A 12,248-nucleotide genomic window follows, 5' to 3' on the forward strand; every position below is an offset into this window, starting at 1 on the left:
TATCCCATTTCTGCCTGCCACCAGTGACCTTTATTTAAATACATATCTGCACAGGCAAATTTTGTATATGTAAGATTTCTGAAGCAGTTTGTGTTGATCCTCAAGTCTAACATAGGCCCTTCTCTCTAGGTGAGCTGAACATACTTTATAGTACCGTTGGTGCCTTAGGTTAGAACAGCTCATTTTTAAAAAACAATTTGGTAGTCCTAGAATACCAAAAGCCAGGATAGTTCAAACTAAAACTGTTTAGGAAAAGGACACTTCATCTCTCCACTTAAAAACAGTTCTATAAACAATTTTAAGAACAGAGTAAAGTGCGAGGCCTTAACTAACAGCACCTTGCTTGAGGTACATCTCAATTCTTAGTATCAATGCTTGCCTATTATATTTTATATTCACTGAGGAAACTTCCATGTATGCTTTCATTGAGGGGTCCTCACTATGCAATTTCTTCTGGTCCATATAAAAATCCATTGCACTGTGCTTAAAGCCCTACCTCAATCTTTGAAAGAGTCATCAGACAATGAAAGTAATTGCAATTTTTCTGCTTTCTATTATTTTTATCAATCTATCCATAAGAGATCTGATCACCTTCTATGTACAGAAATCAGTATCTAGCAGATAAGAATAATATCATGTAAAGGTTTGTCTAATACCAAAAAGCTAAGAAGCTCTTGAAAAAGGTAAATTTGCTGTCTCAGCATTTGGGAAAATTATTTCTTTCAAGAAGAGCCAAGGGGAAGGCAGAAAATGTTTATTATACCCATATTTAAAAGATTTTGGGGCCGTGCAACAAAAGATTTCTTTTAAGAAATGACAGTTATCTTGGTCCATTACAGATGTTTTCAAAGCCACTCTGGAGTTTTAAAATATCATATTAACCCAGGAACAAGCTGGTGTAGTCCACAATTTAATGAATTAGATAGACAATTGTGTCGCCGATATCCGCTGTCAGCCCGTTCTCGATTATGCAAACCCGTTTCTCAGCCAGGTCTAGGTGGAAGACAGCTTGCTCTAAAATGGGAGTTTTCTCTGCATCTTCTTTTCCAAGCACAGGAACACGACGGGGGCCCAGCACAGGATCATCAAATCGCATTAGTTTTACTTTAGAGAGCTCTACAAAAGAGTTGACAATTCTCACGTCACAAGAGTCTATACCCAGGTTTGTGTTTCACCCAAACTAACCAGAATGGAGGTCTTTAATTAATAATGGGCCCTTCTAAGGCATCTATCTTCAAAGAAATGCACAACACTTTATAAACACCAATCAAGCCTCAACAGCCATATGAGATATGTATTTTACCAATGAGCACAGAGGTTATACAACTTGGTCACAAAGAAAGTTGCTAGCAGAACTGGGAACAGAACCCAGGAGACCCGATTCCTAAAACTCAGCACTGAATGACATTAGCTGCTTTTTCAGCAGCTATTACAGACCACAAACAATACTTCGCATCTCAAGAGCTTTACTAATGAGCCCAGAAACTAATTGTCAAATAAAGCTCTCTCCCACTATTAGCATTCATCAGATAGAAACTCCTCAGGTACTTGCTTAACAGTGATATCTCCTAGAACCAACAGAGATCTGGAAGAATCATTGATTTACTCTCTCAATTGTTTTCATTCATTTCAAACAGCTGCAGAACTCTAGTTAATAGTGTGTACGAGTCCAAAATGTATTTTCTTTTCTATTTGTGCTTTGCCATGCACATTACCCTGTACTCCTTCCTCGGATAATTTTTTTTTTAAAATACTGTTTCCCTGTGCATCAATATAAAATGGTCTCTTTGTTCTTGAGATACTACAAATGCAAGCTGTTAAATCACATGGAAACAGAAGCAGCCTTGGTGTTACAAGCCTGTAGACCAAGTCCAGTTTTCCCTTCATATCTGGTTGCCAGTCTGCACTGCTTGAGGTTTCCTTGTCTGGCTCTCAAATTAGCCGTCTCCAGGCAAAGAAAAGCTGCTGTCCCTTTAAGAAAACTGTCAACATAGGAGCCTGAAATGTAACATTTTTCCACTGATGTGTTTGATGGCCATAGTATTCTCCAGTAAGGCATTCTTTAGCAAGTGAGTAAGGAGAAACTAGGAATTGCTAAACAAATCAATTTATCACTGTAAACTGGAGAAAAATACTTGTTTTAAGTGAAAATTAAAAGGAAAAAGTAATCTCTAAAAAAATGATGCCCAAATGACCTCTGAAATTATGCTACTTACAAAGCACTTTTTATTGTCAAGGCACTATAAAAATATTAATTAAATCAACCCTTACAGCACCAGTGGGAATAGCTATTATCCCCATTGTACAAATAGCCTCTCTGTACCTCAAATATGCTAAGGAATTTGCTCAAGGCCATACGCTAAGTCAATGGCAGAGCCGGTAGGAGAACATAGGGTTTCCTTTCCTCCATTCCATTTATGCATTCGGTCCCTCTGGCACTTACAATGCAGGGGATGCTATATTGCAACACAAGGCAGGAGTCAAAAGTCATAAGGCTATATGTGTGAAAAGCAAAGAATCAAGAACAGACACTGAATCACATGAATATCAGCAGCAACCTTGGAAGTCTCCAAGAGAAAGTTTGTGGAGGTTACTTTGGAGATAATTTCTCTAAATAGGAAACCACACAAGCACAGCACAATGGGAATTCGAGATGGGCATAGAGTCCGTGGGTTTTTTGGATTTGTTTCACACACATTTTAACTTTACCATGACCCACTTTTTCATTGTTGAAAATCACCCCGAGCTGCTACAGGAGGCTGCAGCACCTGCGTATTCCCTCTGATGTTTATGTGACACAGCTACCTCTTAAGCTATTCTAAGGGGGGGTGGAACAGCATTTATAGCAGTTTACCTGCAGAATCTGGCTCCTAGGTGACAAAATGCATTTGTCTTAATGCCTTCACACTGCAGCTCATTCCTGCCAATGAACTCTAAGGGCTTTTCCCCTATTTCTTTTAACACTATAGAGTCTGAAATTTAAAAAACTTTAAAATAAGGCATATCGTGTATTAAGAAATGGGAGGGAATGGATGGCTCAGGGACTTGTAATGGAATATTGAGCCTTTCACATTTAGGCCACTGGTTCCAATTTAGCAGAGGTCAGTAGCGACTGATAGACCACTAGGCAATTTTTGAGTGGTCCCTATTTGAAATGAACTGACAGCTTCTGACTAGGTTCTTAGAGGACAAGTGTTCACATTATAAATCATGATATTGTAGTTGGCACTGTTTGGCCTTCATGTCAACTGTCTTAACTAAGTGGCTTAAGCATGAGATGTTCTATGACAAAGAGCTCCCTCCCTGAAGATTGTGTCTGTAGACTGGGTATTGGTAAGGATATGGGGTGTAGAGAAGCTTTGCAGGATAAAGAAAAGCTTTGAAATGCCAGTCTGGCACCTTCTCCTCAATGAATTCATTTAAAATGTCTAAACAGAAAATAAATTGCAATCCGGCAATTCTCTTCAGAAGGCTCTAACCTAGGAAGCCCTCACCCTCCCGGAAGAAGCTCCATATAGCAGACTATTGGACCATTAAACCCCCATCTTGGGAATCCCTGGCACAAGAACACATCCACTGTGCAAATCACTGATAGAGAGTAAGTGGCTCTTTTGGCAGAGAATAAAGGACTAACCAAGGAGGGAAGACAGTGCTTAGTAAGGGTTCATATCAGAGGCACACTCATTTGCTTGTCAATAATGCCTCAGCTTCTGTAATTTTATGCCTCAAAAGGAGTATGTACCCTGCTTTATTCTGTATTCACATTCACTGAGCACAGAGCTCTTTGCTTCTTACTAAGCAATTATTAAAACAGGCCAAATTTCAGAAAGAGATTCCTGTTGATAATGAAAACCCGCCAAGCTGCCTCCTGTTTCCCTTCCTGTTTCTCCTGGGAATTCTAGAAAACTGCACAATTGTTCAGAGACTGCCTGGTTGAAATGTGATATCTGTACTTCCAAACCAGTATTTACCTTTGATTCCTCTGTCAACCTTCATTAAACGCCTGATTATTGCATCTCTACCATCTCCTTGCCTGACCTCGATTTTTGTAGAGAAGTGGCCATTAGATGGTTGGGGGTTCACCAAAAATAGAGATATGCTGGGCTGTAAGACATTAAGAATAAACACATTTTTAAAAAAAAATCATGCTTTTTGTGGGTAGAATCACACAGGAAGCATGCAACCAGCAAGGGAACAAAGAAATGTCCGGCATCCAACTGCATTCTAGATGGTCAAGAAAATCTTTTATTCAGAAATACTGAATACCAGTGGATGGATGCAAGCACCATCACAGACCTAAAAAAATAAACTACAGCATATGTATAAAAATGCTTATTGTTTCTTTAAATACACTCAAATGTTTTGCTTTTAAGATATCCAATTAGCCATATTAAATTATTATAACTAGCTGAAGGATTGGTAGAAAATAGCATTACAGTGAACTTCACTGAGCTCCACTCCTTATAACTCTACCTCTCAAAGATTTCACTACAGAGAGGTGTAATGAGATCTCTATTTACAGGCCTTTGTTGTTTTCACAAAATGCAATGCAGTATAGTAGTACATTATTGCAGTTATCATAATCAAAATCACAGCACATTTTGGGATGCATCGAATAAAGAATAGCACTTTCCATGTGGGAGCTCAAATTTCTTTAGACCCTGAGCTTTGCAATACCCTAAATAGATAGGGTGAGTAATAACTCCATTTTACAGACGGAGAGAGGTGAAGCGAGACTTGCCCAAGCCCACACAGGATTTTCGTGACAGAGCCAGGAATAGAACCCAGGGCTCTGTACTCCCAAGTCTTGGCCCTGTGCTTTAAACCACAAGATCATGCATTCCTCTCTAGCAAGCATTATTCTTGTGCACTTGTGAGTGAGTGAGTGTAGTGGGGAGAGGGGTGGGGGGTGTTCCTCCAAATTCAGTCACCAGTGACGAGTCTCCCAGTTAGTGTCAGTTAGAGAGGTTCTACTGAAAGTAAACTTAAGACAAGACACAATTACAGCCATGTTAAATTCTATATCTAAAGAACAAAACAAGCATCACTTCTTCAAGTTAATTCAGTGCTTGCGAGAGGCATTGGATCAAGAACAGAAGGAGAGTTCTTCTACTGATCACACAACTTGAAACGCCAACATTACCCTGCCAACGTGCTTCGGCCCTTAACCAGACGCCCCACTTTTCGACATGAAAAGGTAGTTTAGTCTCCACACACATCTAGACTGTGGCTTTTTTCAGCAGAAACACTGATCAAGGTGCAAATAGGGGGCTGGATGTTTATGATGTGCAATCACATCCACGGGGAAATGGACTGAGAACAAATTTGGAAATCACAGGCTCCTGGATAGCAAGATAGCGACAATTTAGTCATTACGAATTTTAGCTTAACATGAGCCAGCATGTCCTGTCACTAAGTGTCCTGAGCCACCGAGCCCTCCTGTGCGTATATTTTTTGATGGGAACACATCCTCAATTGAAAGTCATTTTATTTTTTACATCAGTTAATGATGTATCCTGTATTTCCAAAGCCTCTGGATTTCATAACTTACTTCCATTCTGAACACAGAAAAAGGTTTTCCAGGACAGCAATCTTCTTTTATTTTATCGTCCGCTTCAGAAGCAAATTTCACTTCGATATGATCCAGCTTTGGTGCATTGGGAAAGAAGAGATAAAAGTACTATCATCCCCACTGAATTAATGAGATACCAGGCCATTGAAGTAGAATTGTTTCTACAGTACAGAGGAAGGCAATCCCCATTGATAAAAGGCAAAACGAAGAACAATAGGAACAGCAAACTTAAAAGTTGATAGCATACTATTGCCAGCATGGTGATCTTGCTCAGAGGACTGAATTCAAAATGTAGCTAAGATCACTGACTTCATATATACAGAATATAAAGTGAGATATTCAATTGCTTTAAATCTAAATATCATCAGATTAGAGATCCTGAAATAAGTTATTTCCTGTAACTATGCCTAGGCTTTCCCCTTATTATGACCTGTCCTTTGAGCTGAATTCTGGCCATCACATGAAAGGGCATAATCACTCCCAAACTGGCATCTGTATGCAGTGAAAAAGCAGCATGCACTATATTCTAGCTCTAAATGCCCTGGCATGGAGATTACTCCTTTTAGGAGATGACATAGTTGCCATGGCAAGATCGGACACTGTAACAGCATAAGAATTCTGACTATGCTCACTGCATTCCTTGGAACAGCCCTCTACGGCTCCGGCCATGGAAGATGCTGATTTTCTGTAATTTTTGAGGAAGCCAGAATATTATCCGACATCTTCCACTGTTCAACAGCAAAGAGCCTTTTCCCACTGACTTTATGTCAGACACAATGCCAGAGAGAACTGGCTCTTCACAGCTGGGTTACCATTGGGGTCATCATGTACATACGAAGAGAATCTCTCAAGAGCAGCAACTCTGCTTTTTGTACTAGTGTAGGTGTCAGTGTTAATAAAAACATTAAACATTCATGGTCATCCCAAATCAGATATGAATTTAGTTAGGCTTAAAATCTAAGCAAGTGTTGGGCCTCCAGCCACTCCAATAAAGGTCAAATAAAATATGCCCCCAAATGAACACGAACCTCCAAGGAATTTGTCAAATAGACTATATTTTCCATGAGCACAGCCCGTTCATCAAATTCCAGCTCCAGATCAAGAACACGTGGACCCTTCTTCTCCAGATTTTCCTGTCATGTCAAAAGAAGGAAAATTGAATTAAAACTCTCCCAGGTTGTAAATGAAGAGGACGCTGGGAAGCTATACACTCTAGCTGCATCAGTCCTGGAGTAGATAAGGCTATTTGCTGTTAGAGCTCTTTGCTGGCAACAATTTCACCACACATTATAGTACAGTAGTTCTAACTGACAGTGAAATGGCTGTTTTTACAGCGAGAAACTGATGGAAGGGGAAGCGAACCTCAGCTCCAGTATTGTATGGCTGAATGTTCTTTAAAAGCGAGAATGCATTTGAGCGTAGAATTTGAAAAGTACATAGAAACAGCTGTGAACATTTCACTCTCTCTCTTTAAACGTGCATACTGTAGGACCCACTCAAGTAAACTGCCATTTTTCTCCGGCTTCACAGCAGGAATTCCAGTCTGATGACCTAGTTTGAGACAAGCAGGCAGAAATTGGGACACATTCAAAGTAATTGTACGATAAAGTTCTTCATAGAAAAAAAAAACGTACTTTGTATATTAAAGCACAGTTACTCAAAATCCCAATGTTTAATTTAATACGCACAATGGGTGAAGTCGGGGCCAGAGTGAAATCAATGGGATTTTCTCCATTGACTTCAAAAGGGGCCAGGATGTCATCTCCTACATATGAAATTTCTAATGGGAACAAAACAGAACTTCCTTTTCACAGCTAAGGCTCCAGCCCCTCTCTTCCTTTCACAAACAGAGCTGTGTTCCCTGAATGTCTAACAAGGTCAGATTTCAGGTGGTGGCGGCTTTCTGCTTCACTGATAATTTGTTTTTTGCCAAGAATATCCAAGAATCTTAAAAAATTATCAATAATTTGCTTCAGTTTGGAAATTAGAAAATCTTTCTTTAATGGAAAGAACAAAGAAATATCGTTTGTACACTGCAGTTGCTGAATAATCTACTTCTGAGCATAGCAGTTTGGCCCAGTGGCTCTCAACTTTTCAGACTACTGTATCCCATTCAGGAGTCTGATTTGTCTTGGATACCACCCCCCCCAAAATTTCACCCCACTTAAAAACTACTTGCTTACAAAATCAAACATAAAAATACAAAAAAGTGTCTCTGCACACTACTACTGAAAAAATTGCTTACTTTCTCATTTTTACCATATAATTACAAACTAAAATCAATTGGAATATAAATATTGTACTTACATTTCAGTGTATAGTTAGCATATAGAGCAGTATAAGCAAGTCATTGTTAGTATGAAATTTTAGTTTGTACTGACTTCATTAGTGCTTTTTATGTAGCCTGTTGTAAAACTAGGCAAATATCTAGATGACTTGATGTACATGTACCACTGGTTGAGAACCACTGGCCTAGGAAATTAAAAAATCTGGGCTGGATGTTTCTAGGTCTTGTTATATAACTGCTATCTATTGTTGCTTCAGAACAGAAATGCTGAGACTGTCTGATAAGCCTTATGAATAGGGAGGTGAAGTGGTAAGCATGACCAAAGCTCATGATGAAGGCAAGTTATCTAGTTAGTGCCAGCCTCCTCACATCAGAGAGGATCTTTAAATATAGGCTTGTTTCAGGATAGGAGAAACACACCCTACAACCGTGAACAGTTAAAACACTACACAGCAGCCCTTGTGACTTTCTGCAGCCAAGGCAAGACAGACAACAGCTCCAGCATCTACATCAATGGAGTTCTGCAGCATCAAGAAAGTAGAATGTTCCCTAATAAAACCTTCTCCCCTTATCCCCTAAAAGCCATATGGTGTGTTTTATATATGGGATGAAGGAATTAAACTCATTTAATCTTAAAAGGATGCCATATCCCCTGGCATATTTTAATGCAGCAGATACGGCCCAGGAGAATAGTCACTGGGGAGTGTTATAGCTGGTCTTACCCATTCTATTTCTCTGAACATTGTGTACTTCAGCAGAAGAGGGTAATTAGATTAGTGCTGGATGCAAAGGGAAGAAGAAGCCTGCATTTGTATGGTGCAATAAAACTCACTGCTCTGCTAAGCAAACAACGTTGCTTACATGTGTTTAAAAAATAGCCCCTCTATTCACCATCAACATTCCCATTTCAAGCTTTCAAAAACATGAGTCATGCCCCCAAAATCATGAGACTGGCTTAAAAATCATGAGATTTTTAAAAATAATAAATGTTAGACTCTTTATTGATCTTTTGGTTTTTTGAGCATTCAAAGTTCTTGTGTTTGAGCTTTTCTGTGCCACATGAGGGATAGAAGCTTACTTTCTGACTCTCATGAACATTACATGACAAGGAGCTGGGGGCTTTAAGAAAATCCCTAAGTATCTTGAGACTCCTGATAAAATTATGAGAGTCGGTAACACTCCATTACTAATAATCCAGCTCAGCAATCCCCTGATGCACTCTTAAAAACTAAATGCCCAGTAATTAACTCTATATTTGTGCCAAACTTCTAAACCATATTCAGAATTCTGCTAATACAATTTTTAATATCCCCATAGCGTCACCTTGTTTGTGTTCTCGGAATGAAAACTGGAACAAGAGATGATGAATCTAATGTATGCAGGAGGGATACACTTGAAGCAGTGTGGCACAAATCATAAATTTGTATTAGCTGCAAGCCACCGAGTGTCAACTAGTCCATAGTTCACTTAGGACAATACATATTGAAGGCACTTACACAGTACCTTTTGTACACGAGTCTGAAAGTGCTTTATAAACAATAGCAAAAAGGCCCATTTCTTCTTCTTGGGGATATCTCATCTGTTTTACAGATAAGAAATACAATAGAGAGGAGTTAAATGACCTGTCCAAGAGGGCAGAGTAAGGAACAGAGAGTCCCAACACCCAGGCCTGTGCTCTAACCATTCGATAACACTGCCTACATTTCAGATAATTCTCTTATTCCCGACTGAAAATTTGCCCTTATCTTGGTTCTGGTCTCTGGACACCTGGTCTCTGGACACCTACCTTAATCAAGGCAACAAAAGGCATAACCCTCTTCATATATTTCTTCAGCTCCGGCAAGGTGTTCAATTCACCAGCAATTACTTTGTTATCTGGCAATTGTCCTCCATTGATCTACAACATGGAACAACAATCCATTAAACAATGCACAGCAAATATCACACTCCACAGGGATTTACCAATTTTCCTCCACACCTTCTTTCACACTTCCCATATGCCTGTAACATCCTCCCTCCGCCTATAACACACACACACACACACACACACACACACACACACCTCAAAATCCACCTGCTCCCACGATCCCATGGGGAACAATCTTCCAAGCCCCTTTAAATAACTTTTAAAAAGTAAACCTAAAAAAAAAAAGTTTGGAAAAAAAAAAGAACATGACTATATGCCACACAGGCAACCAATTTGATTATGATGTATATCCCCTCACTCTCCCAACTCAATGTTTCTCCAAGCATCCTGTCTGTCCCAGCCACATAGATTTTAAGCTATTTGAAACTGGGCCTAGAGATATTTTCAGAACACCTAAGTGACTTCAGAGTCTGAATCCCATTGTCAAATCACTCTGAAAATGGGATTTAGGCACTTTTGAAAACGTTACCCAACATCTTTGTTGACTATGTAAAGCAACATGCATAAACCTATCACATTAAGTATGCCTGGATTTCACTACATGTTTTAAACTTGTGTAATAAGACCCTCCTTCAAGCAGATGTGAAGCAATACTATCTTGGTCATTAATTTTTTTAAGGTTCAAATTCCACACTCCAATATTTGCAACTTTCACTGGCAGCAGTTACCACTGCACCTCTGCATCCAATGGCAGACTTCGACCCTGATGTAAAGAAAATGCAGACTTAACTCCAATTTGGTTTACCCTCAGAATACCTACATTTGTTCATTTCCAACCATATGTGAAAATGTAACCCTGGTATTACAGATGGGGTGGAAAAACAACTCTGCAATCTATCGATTATGATATTGACTTGCAAGGGCTGAAAAGAACAATTATTCATGCACCATAACAATTACAGGATCAGTTCCAGCAGTTCAGCAATGCAGGGTTTGCTGCTTTTAAGCCAGATTTCCTTACACTGTAATATTTACAAGAGAGGAAGAATTGATTGGCATTTCAGCAAATTTCCTGCAAAGTTGTTTGAATATCATACTCATCAAGTACCAGAACTGATGTGCTTTTAAGCTCCTTGCATAATAAGGCAGAATTAGCAATATTTCCCTCAAAAACATTATTGGGGGAGAAATATTTTACTAATCTATGCATGTGAAAAAAGATTAAAGTAATGAATGCTGGCAGTCCTTATTTTAAAAATGTCAAAAATAATAGGTCATATTGTGGACTCAATCATGTGCCAAAAACCATTTTTACTGAACACTGTAATCCCTTGTAGAGTTGTAAGAGCATAATAAAGCACGTTAAACTATTTCTCCTTCCATTCAAATACCTTGGTGTCAAGTTAACTTTTGTTTCATGGACAGAAAAAACAGAGCATATGAGAACTGCAGTAAGGTGTCAACAAAAGATCACCTGGTAGTGCTTGCGCAAAACTGATAGGGTGGTATACTGCCAAAGTGGGTAGGTCTTGCCACATAGATGGTGCAATGGGATGGCTTCTGGGGCAGCTCCTTACTACCCTTCTAATGAAAAAAAGAGGGAAAATATGTATCATCTCAGAAGAGTCCCTGAATCTGTTAACTTTGCGCATACATTTTTCGAGAAGGGACTTAATGTATTTCACCTTCCTTTCGGGGGTGCCAGTAGTTCTTGAGACGCAGTCGGAGATCATGGGCTGCTTCCATGAGGTATTGGGAAGATCGGATCAATACTTCATCCAGTGGGCCTGCTACTGGCCATGAAGCTTTCATGATGGAGTCAGGCTGTCAACAAAGAAAATGCCAAGCCTTGGGATTAATGGACAAGAAATTCTGGTGGCTTCTCTATCTATTGTATTTTAATTGGAAACTGAACAGTCAGGAGATACATGAAGAGTTTAAAATTTCACAGTACACCAACTCACTAACCCCTATAATTCAGCTGTGAAGTACAGAAATATACTCGTAACTAGCATGCATTTGTGAAAGTGTATTTCACTCCACGTGGACACCCCTCCCCCCCCCCCACACACACACACAAAAAGAGTGCCATGGTAACGAACTGACATATATGATAATGAGTTGAAATCATTAATATACTAACCTATAGAGAAGGATACCTTAACATTAGTAAGGGGAGAAATACAAATAAGGAAGAGGGAGAAACCCCTACTGAATATGCATTAGATACGGTAGCATCAGCGTAGCATATTATAAAAGTGGCATCCTAGCTGTGGGCAGGAGGAGAGAGAGAGATGCATCTCTTGGGAGGTGACAGAATGATGGCCACAGGTGAAGATGAAGGTTATGATTATGAGATTATGAGGAAGATAATGGCTAACATTTCTGGTTGTTCTGCAAGGAATGGTGTAAGTATTGGATGTTCAGATGTACTTTCTGTATTATCTCTATCTACCTTACTGAGTTAAAGTGTTTGTGACTGTTTTAAATGTATTAATAAACTATTTGTAAATATAGAAGAG

General features: G+C 39.3%; 1 protein-coding gene across 1 annotated transcript in view; it reads right to left on the reverse strand.

The window, feature by feature from the left end:
• Positions 1 to 739: 739 nt before the first annotated feature.
• Positions 740 to 12,248, reverse strand: part of LARS1 (leucyl-tRNA synthetase 1) — a 45,785-nt gene continuing 34,276 nt past the window's right edge. The window contains 8 exon segments of the mRNA XM_038413878.2: positions 740 to 1,116; positions 3,972 to 4,104; positions 5,552 to 5,647; positions 6,601 to 6,705; positions 9,646 to 9,756; positions 11,201 to 11,253; positions 11,256 to 11,310; positions 11,398 to 11,550. Of these exon segments, the coding sequence (XP_038269806.1) occupies positions 911 to 1,116; positions 3,972 to 4,104; positions 5,552 to 5,647; positions 6,601 to 6,705; positions 9,646 to 9,756; positions 11,201 to 11,253; positions 11,256 to 11,310; positions 11,398 to 11,550 (912 nt within the window). The 3' untranslated portion in view covers positions 740 to 910.

The sequence above is a fragment of the Dermochelys coriacea genome, chromosome 8 (assembly GCF_009764565.3).
Source record: "Dermochelys coriacea isolate rDerCor1 chromosome 8, rDerCor1.pri.v4, whole genome shotgun sequence".
Taxonomy (NCBI): Eukaryota; Metazoa; Chordata; order Testudines; family Dermochelyidae; genus Dermochelys; species Dermochelys coriacea.